General features: G+C 42.1%; 3 protein-coding genes across 3 annotated transcripts in view; all 3 read right to left on the bottom strand.

The window, feature by feature from the left end:
- LOC134181037 (fibroblast growth factor receptor-like) overlaps positions 1 to 4892 on the bottom strand; it is a 7284-nt gene extending 2392 nt beyond the window's left edge. Inside the window, exons 1-7 of the mRNA XM_062648236.1 lie at positions 3963 to 4892; positions 3737 to 3901; positions 3016 to 3084; positions 2528 to 2748; positions 1474 to 1589; positions 1241 to 1403; positions 807 to 949 (exon numbers count right to left, since the gene is read on the bottom strand). Of these exons, the coding sequence (XP_062504220.1) occupies positions 807 to 949; positions 1241 to 1403; positions 1474 to 1589; positions 2528 to 2748; positions 3016 to 3084; positions 3737 to 3901; positions 3963 to 4851 (1766 nt within the window). The 5' untranslated portion in view covers positions 4852 to 4892. The remainder of the gene's footprint in view (positions 1 to 806; positions 950 to 1240; positions 1404 to 1473; positions 1590 to 2527; positions 2749 to 3015; positions 3085 to 3736; positions 3902 to 3962) is intronic.
- Positions 4886 to 6552, bottom strand: LOC134180874 (metabotropic glutamate receptor 3-like). Its single transcript, XM_062648060.1, has 2 exons — positions 4937 to 6552; positions 4886 to 4895 (listed from the first exon to the last, which is right to left on the bottom strand). The coding sequence occupies exons 1-2, from the start codon at positions 6550 to 6552 to the stop codon at positions 4886 to 4888; spliced, it is 1626 nt and encodes a 541-aa protein (XP_062504044.1).
- A 3161-nt stretch (positions 6553 to 9713) lies between these two features.
- Positions 9714 to 12500, bottom strand: part of LOC134180873 (uncharacterized) — a 9618-nt gene continuing 6831 nt past the window's right edge. The window contains exons 5-9 of the mRNA XM_062648059.1: positions 12196 to 12419; positions 12021 to 12136; positions 11793 to 11952; positions 11003 to 11139; positions 9714 to 10401 (exon numbers count right to left, since the gene is read on the bottom strand). Coding sequence (XP_062504043.1) covers positions 9939 to 10401; positions 11003 to 11139; positions 11793 to 11952; positions 12021 to 12136; positions 12196 to 12419 — 1100 coding nt within the window. The 3' untranslated portion in view covers positions 9714 to 9938. The remainder of the gene's footprint in view (positions 10402 to 11002; positions 11140 to 11792; positions 11953 to 12020; positions 12137 to 12195; positions 12420 to 12500) is intronic.

The raw sequence follows: 12500 nt of genomic DNA, 5'->3' as shown, positions 1-12500 counted from the left end.
TTTGTTACTTTGTTAGTCTGTTTGTTTGTTTGTTACTTTGTTAGTCCGTTTGTCTATTTGTTTATTTACTTGTTTGTTACTTTGTTAGCCTGTTTGTTTGTTTGTTTATTTGTTTATTTGCTTGTTAGTTTGTTCATTAGCCTGTTTGTTCTATTTGTCAGCAAGTCAGCGAGTCAGCCTCTGAGTGAGCCTCCTTGCAAATGGTTTGTCAACATGTCAGTCCTTCCTTTGTATTCTGTTTATCATCTGTTTGCTTGTTTGTTTATTTGTTTATTTTTTCATTTTTTTGTTTGTGTTTTACTTTGTCAGTCTGTCTGTTTGTTTGTTTGTTTGCTTGTTTGTTTGTGTGTTCTATTTGTCAGCAAGTCAGCCTTTGAGTCGGCAAATGGTTTGTCTACATGTCAGTCTCCTTTCTTTGTATTCTGTTTATCATCTGTTTGTTTGTTTGTTTATTTGTTTTATTCTTTATTTGCTTGTTTGTTTGTTTATTACTTTGTTAGTCTGTTTGTTTGTTTATTTGCTTGTTAGTTTGTTTGTTTGCTCTATGTGTCAGCAAGTCAGCCTCTGAGTCAGCCTCCTTGCAAACGGTTTGTCTACATGTCAGTCTCCTTCCTGTGTATGCTATTTTTCATCTGTTTGTTTGTTTGTTTCTCTGTTTGTCAACAAGTCAGTCTCCTTCCCAGTGGTGCCATGTCTAGTTTCAAGACAGGCAACTACCAACCAATCATATTTGTCTACCATCTACACGAGTATCCTTGTCGAGATCTAATTGGCTGATGAATACTGTGAGTAGGTGTTACCCATACATCTCATCTGGGCATCCACTTGGTCTCTCCAGTCGATTTCCTTCGTGTAGAAATGGTAGAATTCCTCGAGGACTGAGTCCTAAACCTTGGTATGGCACTTGAGCTAGAGTCATGATTTCCCAAATAGTCACACCGTATGACCACTGCAATTAGTTGAGTAGATCTTAGTATCACACACACACACACACACACACACACACACACACACACACACACACACACACACACACACACACACACACACACACACACACACGCACACACACGCACACGCGCGCACACACACACACACACACACACACACACACACACACACACACACATGCACACACGCATGCATGAACACACACATGTACACACTACACACACACACACACACACACACACACACACACACACACACACACACACACACACACACACACACCACTCACAACATCAGACTTGCATGTGAACGTCGAGTACATGAGACTTTCGGGTGCCATCCATCGCACAGGCAGCTGCACCTCGTGAATCGCTCTGTAATAGTCTTTCCCCTCCTTCATCGCTCGAGCTAACCCAAAGTCAGACACTTTGATCTCCAAGTCAGTATTCACCCTGAAAGCAAACAAAGAAAGCTACACATTCATAGAGTTTGTATAGACAACAACATCAGCATGCTATGTACATGCAGTTTCTGGCTGCAAGATCACGATGGATAATTCCCTGTGAGCCAATGTATTGCATGCCTTTTGCAATCTGATCCATGAACATCACACTTTGCTTTAGATTCAGCGGGTTTATCTATGAGCCGTTAGATAGAAATCACACAAATTTGCATTCGATTATGCACTAATTTAAAGAATTTATAGTCTATAATTAATTAATTAATTAATTATTAAATTTGTAGTCTTTACTTTATTTATTTATTTAATTAATTAATTATAAAATTTAGTTTATAATTAATTAATTTATTTATTTATTATAAAATTTATAGTCTATAATTTATTTATTTATTTATTACAAAATTTATAGTGACTCTACAATTAATAAAATTATTTATTATTTATAATAGAATTTATACTCTTTAATTAATAATTAATTAATCTTTTTGTTAGAGAATTTATGGTGTAAACTTGATTAATTAATTAGTTAATTAATTATTGAATTTATAGTCTTTATTTAATTTATTTATTATAGAATGTATAGTCTATAATTAATTAATTAATCATATATATATATTATTTATTATAAAATTTATAGGTCTTTAATTAATTTATTTGTATATTTATTTATTTGTTATATAATGTATAGTATATAATTAATTAATTAATCATATCTATTATTTATTAATTATAAAATTTAAAGTTTATAATTAATTAATTAATTAATGTATTTATTTATTATAGAATTTATATCTTTAATTTATTTATTTATTTATTTGTTAGAGAATGTAGTCTATAATTTATTTATTTATTTAGATATTTAGAAACTATAAATTCTATAGTAAATAAATAAAAAAATTAATTAAAGACTATAAATTCTATAATAAATAATTAATTAATTTATTTATTTATTGACTATAAATTCTATAGTAAGTAAATAAATAAATAATTAATTAATTCGTTTGTTATATAATGTATAGTCTCTACTTTATTTATTTATTATTTATTATAGAATTTATAATCTATAATTAAGTAATTACTTAACAGTGGCATTTTGAATGAGTCTGTCAAACTTACAGATTCTCGTGATCTGTTTGGACGACACTTTCGTAGATAAGTCTTGAGATCTCCCAATTCTATGTAGGGCAAGACGAGAGACGGAGCGGCTGATGCCGGAGAGGCTTCAGTCCCTTTCAGCCAGCAGATGCCGATTAGGTCCATGACATTTGGGTGATTGAATTTTTTCATCTGAAGTCCTTCTTTGATAAAATCGTTGACATCTTTTCGTGTCACTATGTCTAGTAGAGAGATGGTGACTGGTGAAATGATGGATCGTTGGTGTGTGTGTGTGTGTGTGTGTGTGTGTGTGTGTGTGTGTGTGTGTGTGTGTGTGTGTGTGTGTGTGTGTGTGTGTGTGTGTGTGTGTGTGTGTGTGTGTGTGTGTGGTATGTGAGTGGGTGGTGTGTGTGTGTGTGTGTGTGTGTATGTGTGTGTGTGTGTGTGTGTGTGTGTGTGTGTGTGTGTGTGTGTGTGTGTGTGTGTGTGTGTGTGTGTATTTATTGGACCTTGTACGGTTTTGACTGCTACGGGTCTGACTTCGTCGAGAACACCCTTGAATACGTTTCCAAAATTTCCTAAGGATTGCAGTGACATGTATTGAATGGAGAATGGGTTGGTGAAAAGAAAATTGGCCTTGTGTTTGTCTGTCTGTCTATCTGTCTGTTCATGTGTCTGTCTGTTTTTCTGTCTGTCTGCTTGTCAGTTTGTCTGTCTATCTGTATGTTTGTCTGTCTGTCTGTCTGTTTGTTTGTCCGTCTGTCTGTCTGTCTGTCCTTCTGTCTGTCTATTCGTCTGTCTGTGCTTGTTTGTCCGGCCGTCCATATGTCTGTCTGTCTGTCTGTCTGTCTATATATTTTCGAACACAAGACTATATTACATTTCAGCAAAATAGTAAGTACGTAAGTTCAAATGTACCTTGTCCATAATCTACACACTATACACTTCACTAAGAATGAGCTATAAACTACAAGCATTCAGCAACCCAGAGACAATCTGTCTGTCTGTTTATCTATCCTTCTGTCTGTCTGTCCTTCTATCTGTCTGTCTGTCTGTCAGTTTGTCTGTCTGCCTGCCTGTCTGTCCTTCTGTCTGTCTGTGCTTGTTTGTCCGTCCATCCATCTGTCTGTCTGTATGTCTGTCTGCTTGTCTGTCTTGTGCTTCCTTGTTTGTTTTCATCTCCTTGCCAGTCCATACTAATTCCTATGTAGCCTGTCTATCAGTGCTTACCCATCCCAATTCTGACTTTCAGAACGAGCCTTCCATCTGCAATAAGCACATCGTTCACGTCTTTTCGAATGTCGTCATCCAAGAGTTCGTTCTGAGTCAAACCAGCCAGTCCAGGTACGTCAGGAAATATGTAGTTGTGTGTCGTTCGTCTTTCCATGTACGACCCTTCAACAAACAATTGAAAAAAATATTTCAATCAACCTCCCTATGTTACTGCCCATCATACCCTGCACTTCGAATGGTAGATCGATGTCATCACGATTTTTCTCTCGCATTTTGTACACACAGGCGATCGTGGCAAACGTCGCCAACACCAGACAGACGATCGATGGATACAGAGAAACGAGAGCAAACAATCGTGTGTGAACGTCGCAGTAGCTTGCATCAGCCCACACAAAGAGAGCAACGAAAATGACATAAACTGAAGCAGTAATGATTGCTGTTGTTATCTTGATGCAAGTCTTTGCCTGTCGTCTCTTCTTTCGGCATGTTTTGATGATATAGAGAAATACACACCCTGACAGCAAGACAACACTGTAGAAGTACGATATGACAACTAGAGGTTTTTGTCGTTCATCAAGACAGTAAACAAGTAGTGTTTTGTTGGTTCTTTCTGATGGAAGGTGGAAGTGTGCTACAGCAGCAATGGATGCCTGAGTTGTGACAAAGAGGATGAAGCCGATAGATTGAACGAGGAATTTAGTCAACGGCTGTTCGAATAGTTTCGATGCCAAGTTGAGTAGGATTACACTGTAACACGACGTGTTGACAAGATTGACAAGAAAGTCTGCAGTTCGGGTCTCACAGTTGGTCGCTGATGTACTGAACACGATCCACAGACTAACAGAAATGGAGAGACCGGTTGAGACAATTAGTGCGACCTTCTTGTGTGAGAATACGACGATGTGAACAACTTGGTGTGAGACTTTGCCACGAGCTGACGTCCAGATGAGAGAAACGATGACAAGGAGAAGTAGAGTGATGAAGACGACAGTCGCCATTGGATACAGATGATCATCATTGCAGTTGTAGAGACCAGGAGCTTGAGTCAAACCAGATGAAGAGAGAGATGATGATGTGGATGTAATGACAGTATGTGTGGCAGTGAGGCACATTTCGATGGTTCGATTCAATTTCTTTTCATCTAACTCAAGCTTTCCTGTTTCATTTTGAGGATCTGTTAATCTCCATTTGGCATACAATTCATATCCCATTTCGGTCTCATCTACACTTTGTAATCGAATGATTTCATATGTGGACGTGAGTGGCTGAATGACGTCAAAGTGAATGACGTCAAGGTCGGGCTGATGTACTTGTCCTATAGTCATTGTGTTGCCTATCCACTTGCTGGGCAAGAATAACGGTTTGAGACTGTTGAGTTTGTAGATTTGATCCTCAAAGAATTCGTTGACTGCTTCATTGGGAAACTTTGTAGAAAAATCTTTGTAATACTGGGCCGTGGCGTACACGGCGTTTGCTACCAGTGTTGCCTTGTAGTTTCTCAGTATGGGCCAATTGTGGGCAGGTAGTCTGTCTGTTGTATTGCAAGTCTTGTTTGTAAGACTGCATTTGAAGACACCCTCCCAGTACTCTCCCAGCCAACGATTTCGATGTAATTTAGACGAATTCGACGTGATCGACGACATGTAGTCTTGAAATTTTTCTGTGCCGTTGGATTCCAATCGAAGTGCAAACACGGTGTCGTTTTTTTCGTGCACAAGGCGTGTGATGTGACTGTACAACTCGTCGACATTTCGAGGATCACCCCACAACTCGCCAAGAAAGATCCCACCGACTGATGTAATCGTATCACTAACAGTCAGCATCTGTTTGAACAATGATAAGGCAAACGGGAACGAAGACAATACGACTAAATTACTGCGTCTCTTTGGTCGATTCAAGGCATCATTGATTTCAATATCATGAACAAAAGTATGAATTTCTGAATCTGCAATTGCCTTACGCTCTGTGTCATAGTCTGGCCAGTCAATGTTCCCACTCTCTTGTACATAGTTGACATCGAATCGACAGTAAGATCTTGATTGTTTGACCGCTTGATCAAACTTCACCATCGATCTACCACCGCAGTAATCATTACTAACAATGACTGTGACGTCATACCATCCTTCTCTCTCGAGAAAATCGACAGCAGCTTGAGCTTGAAGCTCACAAGTCTGCTGCAACATGACGAGCTGGTCTCTGAGGTCACCAATATTGATACCCTGGCTGTACATGTAGGGATAGTCGAGCAGACTCCACACTCCTCTGTCTCGAATTCGAATATTTGTAATCCTTTGTGACAATCCCAGATTATTATACAGTGCTTTCAAAGCGTCGTTGTTCATCGAATAACTTGTGTCCGAATAGTAGGGGCCCACCACTGTAGCCAGGAGTTCGGACGAGAACGTTTCCGTCGCCTGTGCGTAAATACAATGCGAGTCTCGATCGTCTCCGCACGTGTCCCAGACCTCGTACACCAAACGTGTCGCGTTTCCCAACATTCCGGACTCGTTGATGCGCTCGATGCTCTCAATCATGGCTTCCGTCTGCTCGACGGCAAACAACTGAAGGCGACGCGCACCGGCATGACACGCTGAGCAGCGCCCCCGGCCGTCGTTATCCCATTGAGAAATCGAGAACATCCCGCCGATGCCGACTTTCGTCACTGTGGACTCCGACGTCGGCGCCGACACAAGTTTAGCCGCCGCCGCCGACACAAGTTTAGCCGCCGCCGCCGGACACTCGGCCGTCTGTAGAGACTGTCGGCAGTAGTCGCCGACAGCGACGGAGAGAAGTGCGAAGAGGAGAAGAAGCATGCTCGCGCAGTATCACCGACGTCGACACGAAACCTCTCCGGTGCTGCTACTAATCTCTATCTAGCTAGTGGCAGAGTCGGGTATATCCGTCAGACTAAATTGGTTCGAGTCAGTTGCGTAATTGTGCCATGAACGGAGTTTCTGGAAGGAATACCGTCACACGGCGACGGATTGTGAATATTCTGATGAGAGCAGGAGTCCAAACGTAATCCGGTAAACGGACAAGAAGCCTCACTCTAGATACTTACACTATACATTGGATCCGTCTGCGTGCACTCTAGACGGTAAAGCTAGACGTAGACCTGTGGACGCAAAAAAGGTTGTAGAGCGTATTTCGTGGTGATCTGCGCGTCTACGGTTTTGGCACGGTCAATGCGTGCTCTATACTTTGTTTCCACGGAGACCGTCTGGTGTAGGCATCGATGCCGTACAAATCGTGTAGATCGAATTGCGAACGAGTGACGAGTAGCTATTTCGTGTTTGACGGATACTAAGATTAGACTGCAGCGAGTTCAAACATGTAGTACGTACATCTACTGTGTAGGTATACAGCATTGCGGTTAATTATGTTCAAGGTACAGGACACAGTAGAGCGTGGTCACTAAACAAGCAAGAGCTAGAGTAGTCATTGTCATTTGCGCAGATTTACTAAAAGTAGGACACAAATAGGTGTTCACACCTCTTCAAATTTAGTGAGTCGCGTGCAGAACGCGATAGCGTCAATATTTATCATAAATACCGTCTATATCCGGTATCTGTGTACAAGATGGAGGTTTTGTGTGTGCTCGACTCGTGTCTCAAACGGACGATGCCGAAAGCCCACTTGGCGACTACAGGGAGGACGGTTCTGCTTCCAGTGGCAGCATACGTAGAGCACGTCCAACGTAGAGTAGAGACAGCAACAAATTTTGGTGAAAAGCGAAGTCTTCACACTTGCCGTCATGTGCAGATGTTACGTCCTCTAGATAGTAAAGGCGTTGTAAAGCTGCTCCCTACAAGCTTTAGATTGGCATTAGAGTAATCATGATTAGGAGCGGTGTGAACAGCCAAATTTAGCTCTAGCTAGTGCATTAGCTAATGGAGAAATAATCATGATTACAGTAATGTACGCGCGTCCTCTAGCTAGTTAGTTAGGGCCAGTGTGAACAAGCCGTAGCCTATTATGTGTTTACTGTTGTATGTGTTCCTGCTGTATCATTTCTAGTACAATTTCTTATGCTCAAGTGGCATAGGAAGATGTTCACGAGCGGGGGAGTGGGGGGAGAGGCGGGGAGTGTACATGTACCGTGTATGTATCATGGTTGTCATCATGGGTCTGGGTACAGTACGAGGCTAGAGTCAAAACTACCTCGCTTGCCAGACCGTAAACATTTGCAATAGTCACTGACACAAAAAATTCAATTCCTACACTGAGCGAGGGGGCTTAAGCTCCCCAGTCCCCGCTTCCTACGTCGGTGTTAGCATAGATTGACTGTAAGTATGTTATAATTTTTCTTGCTAGATTCGGACAGTGACAGTGTGCGACATCGTAAATCTTGAGCGTCACAAAAAAGCCTGCTTTCCTAGGCTCGCTTTCACCTCTCGTTACTGTGCAAGAGTGATTGAAGTCGCATGTAAAAGCGGAACGACGTCGGTTTGCGGTAGATGTGCTTATAGCAACGGTTTTGTTGATGAACTATTTGCGACGACCGAAGCCTGGCCTAGACTGTGTGCAATGTGCACGTCTTTCTCTGATTTTCGCACGGCAAAAGCGGTCTCTGTCATACGAATTATTTAGTTTCTTTACCTCACAACTTGATTTGCAGTTCAGTGTTCACGTTCGCGTCAGATCCTGGAAAGACGAATCGATCTAGATAAGCTGCGGTACATTATCTATCAGGGCACGTGCCGCACGTGACTGTCTCGTGCGGTGCATGTTAGCTGTTGCAATGGTTTCTAACGGTATTTCCTTGAACAGAAACCCGTGTTCGATTAATAATCCTGCTCGAATAGTAACCCGTTGATCTGATCAGTTTGAAAAAATAGTGACTTGTGCTTGATTAGTTACAGATGCCTTGACATTATATGAGGACACTGATTAAACTAGCTACCAGTAACTGAATACGGGTTATGGTAACTTGACAGTGTTGCAATTGTATGCGTCAACAGTAGTCTTGTCCCCTCACTCACGTGAGCTTGACAGTGTTGGTCTCGTTGAGTCACGTGAGTCTGGGGATGAGGCTAAAGTCAAGAGTGTGTTCCTCTATATTTGCATACATAGCCTCTCTACCTCAACTTGAACCACAATAGCAGACATTGAAAAAATAGTAACCCAATGGGCCATGCTCGATTAGCAACTAACCTGTGGTTCGGATCAGTTTGAAAAATAGTAACCCACAGGTTACTATTCAAGTAGTTCGTAAGGGATTGTTCTTGTGTGCATGCCCAACAACTATAGCTTCATCATACTGTGACATTGCTGTCTCCCTTAAAGCGATACCATTGCGGTGGTAAGCAGACTCCAGTGAAGTGGTGTACCTCATACTACCTACTACCTTGGCTGTTAGAGCTTGAAGGAGCCGAGTTCCGAAGGCACTAAACCATACAGTTATGCCTAGACTGTAGTTGGTATGCGAGCAATTTACCGCAGACCGGGAAATTTTGGCAACGGTTTAAGTAATTTGGTAATTTGTCAACTGACGAGTGGATTGTCAAACTAAAATTCGCCAATACTTGTCGGTTTCCATGAACCCCCACTTCACACAGTTGCGCCGCATCCGTCTCCACACACATGCATACTACCCTATCAAAATGCCAGATCTACAGCGCACAGAAGATAAGGAGCATACCAGGGTGACATCCTACAACAGCACTCAATATAGATATCACCCAAATTGACATTTGAAAAATTTCAAAAAACATTTGGCACATATTGTCTTCACCAAAATTGCCCCGACTATGATATGTCAACACAACTTATTGTGTTGTCTCTCTCTGATACTTCAAGCAAAAGTCTACAGCTTGTTAGTCGACAGACCTATCCACAGCTCTTTAGTAAAAGTGAGTTTTTTGAGTAAGCAGATCGACTTCTGGTTTGTCTTTGAGGCTCCACCGACTCACAGACTGCTAGCCTTATGGATATATATCATAGCAATAGAAACGTTACACTCACTGAGTCTCTGTGTGTCTGAAAGTAGACGATTGTCTTCAATAAACAAACACTCGTCAACCTTCGTATAAACTTAAAAAATCAAAGTATACAACAACATTCCACCGACTGACTAACGTACTTGTAGGAGCACTAGAGAGTCCAATGATGTACAGTACATATTATGAGTTTAAGACCCTCAGCATCACTGCATGTATACTGTATACTCACCAAGTATGGAGTTAGTGTGTCACCAAGTTCAATCATCGATTGAGTCGCTGTCTGCATCCGTTGCTACCAAACTGTTTCTGCGGTTAGCTTTCGTTTCGGACTTGCTGGACGTCGTTGGACGTTTCATTCGAGATGAGATCATCCTGGCAAAGTTGCCAAACGTTTGAGCTAAGCTGCTGCGTCCATTCGAGCTCACAGACCGTTTTGAAGAAATTTGAGACTTCGATGAATCGCGTCTCGTCACGACTTGCTTGTTGGTATTCATTTGCTCTTTGTGTTGCTCAATGTTGTCTTCATTACTTTCATCTTCCTCGGTGATTGACATCAACTGCCATGTGATGTATGGATCAGAAGACCGTTGGTCGTTCGACTCGAGTGGGTTGAAGTAGTTCATTATGTCGGTTAGGTACTCTTCGATGTCTGTCACGAGGGACTTGAACGTTGGACGATCTTCGGGTCGTGTCTTCCAGCACAGTTGCATGATCTCGTAGCTACACGCAGAATTGATTGAGTGTGTGTGTGTGTGTGTGTGTGTGTGTGTGTGTGTGTGTGTGTGTGTGTGTGTGTTTGTGTGTGTGTGTGTGTGTGTGTCTGTGTGTGTCTGTCTGTGTGTGTGTGTGTGTGTGTGTGTGTGTGTGTGTGTGTGTGTGTGTGTGTGTGTGTGTGTGTGTGTCTGTCTGTCCCTGTGTGTGTGTGTGTGTGTGTGTGTGTGTGTGTGTGTGTGTGTGTGTGTGTGTGTGTGTGTGTGTCTGTCTGTCTGTCTGTCCCTGTGTGTGTGTGTGTGTGTGTGTGTGTGTGTGTGTGTGTGTCTGTCTGTCTGTGTGTCTGTCTGTCTGTGTGTGTGTGTCTGTCTGTCTGTCTGTCTGTCCCTGTGTGTGTGTGTGTGTGTGTGTGTGTGTGTGTGTGTGTGTGTGTGTGTGTGTGTGTGTGTGTGTGTGTGTGTGTCCCTATTTGGTAATCAACAAGTCGGTCAATTCATGCATGCAGGTATGCGCGAATGAACGAACACTCACACTGTCCATCAGAACAACAATATAAAAGTACAGAACACGTACCACTAAATTTCATACCACCAATCAACTCACAACTTACACTCTATCCGGACACTTGTCGGGCTTCTGCAATCTCTTCCCTCGTTTCACATACGAAACAATGTCTTGATTATCGACTCCAGGATAGGGAGCTTGAGCCAACGACATTACCTCCCACAGAGTGACACCAAATGACCACTACACTCAAAACCCAATGTCACACAAAAATGCAACTAAATATACTAGTACTAACCCGCCATCTGGGCGGTGGCAATCTGGACAGTGGCAATCGTTGTACACCACTTCCGTGTAGAAGACACATGAACAAACACACACAGGGACGGACACACACACGGACGGACACACACACGGACGGACACACACACTCAAAATCAGCCCAGTGAGACAGCTCACTCCGACTGCAGTGGGCACATCTTGCACTCTGGGAATTAGAGGATGGCGTACAGGAGCTGGCAAGTGCACCTCACATCCGCATACTCAGGTAATTGAACAAACAAACTACTGTGCATCTCATTTCAGGCCGACAAAGTCTTGTTTCTGGCCGTCAGAGGCAGTTTAGGGGAAATCTGACTAGACTGTTCGTCTCCGACAGCCGAACTCGACCGGGTCGCAGCATTTCACGACGATCCAAGACCGACATCGTGTCGATCGGCGCTTTACAGACATCTATCCATCCATCCATCCAGACAGACAGACGGAAGCGTGGGTTGGCGTACTAGAGTATAGGATATATATGAATATATATATATATATATATATATATATATATATATATATGTGTGTATCATATTGTATGTGTGATCGTTTCTATTTCTTTGTTGCAGGCTCACCACATCAGAACTTGCGGAAAAGATGAGATCGATGAGACACTCTGGAGCCATCCATTTCACTGGCAATCGGGTAAAATGTCGCATTCGATAATAATCATGACCTCCCATCATACGAGACAAACCAAAGTCGGCAACTTTGATCTCCAAATCCCAATTGACCCTACAATATAAAACGAGAGATACACTACTGAGATATATGGAAATTAATTAGACAGCATTGTCTTGTACATGCAGTTCCTTGCAGCGAGATCTCGATGAATAATCCCGGCGTTTGACAGATACTCCATTCCTCTTGCAATCTGATGGCCAAACTTGAGCAGTTGAACAAGACTGATTGTGTTACCCTGATGACAAACATTCGTCATACACAACAAACTCATACACAACACTCTCTTGCCTATACCTTCTCACTCAAACGTTTTCCTGGTCTGTTTCTTCTCAAATAGGTTTTTAAATCGCTGAGCTCCATGTATGGCAACACAATCAGTGGAGAAGACGGTCGAAGAGTGTCGCTGTGTGGCTTTACCCAGCAGATGCCGATCAATTCCATCACATTCGGATGATGGAAATCCTTCATTTGTAATCCTTCCCGAACAAAGTCGTTCACCTGCTTCGAATCTTCAACCCCTACAAACAGACAAGTCACAATTTGGGTATCAAATAAAGACAGATGTTCAAGAGATTGACAGACTAGCCTCCTCACACTCA

Source organism: Corticium candelabrum, chromosome 6, assembly GCF_963422355.1.
Source record: "Corticium candelabrum chromosome 6, ooCorCand1.1, whole genome shotgun sequence".
NCBI lineage: Eukaryota > Metazoa > Porifera > Homoscleromorpha > Homosclerophorida > Plakinidae > Corticium > Corticium candelabrum.
The sequence above is the reverse complement of the archived record's forward strand: the minus strand, read 5'-3'. Positions and strand labels throughout refer to the sequence as shown.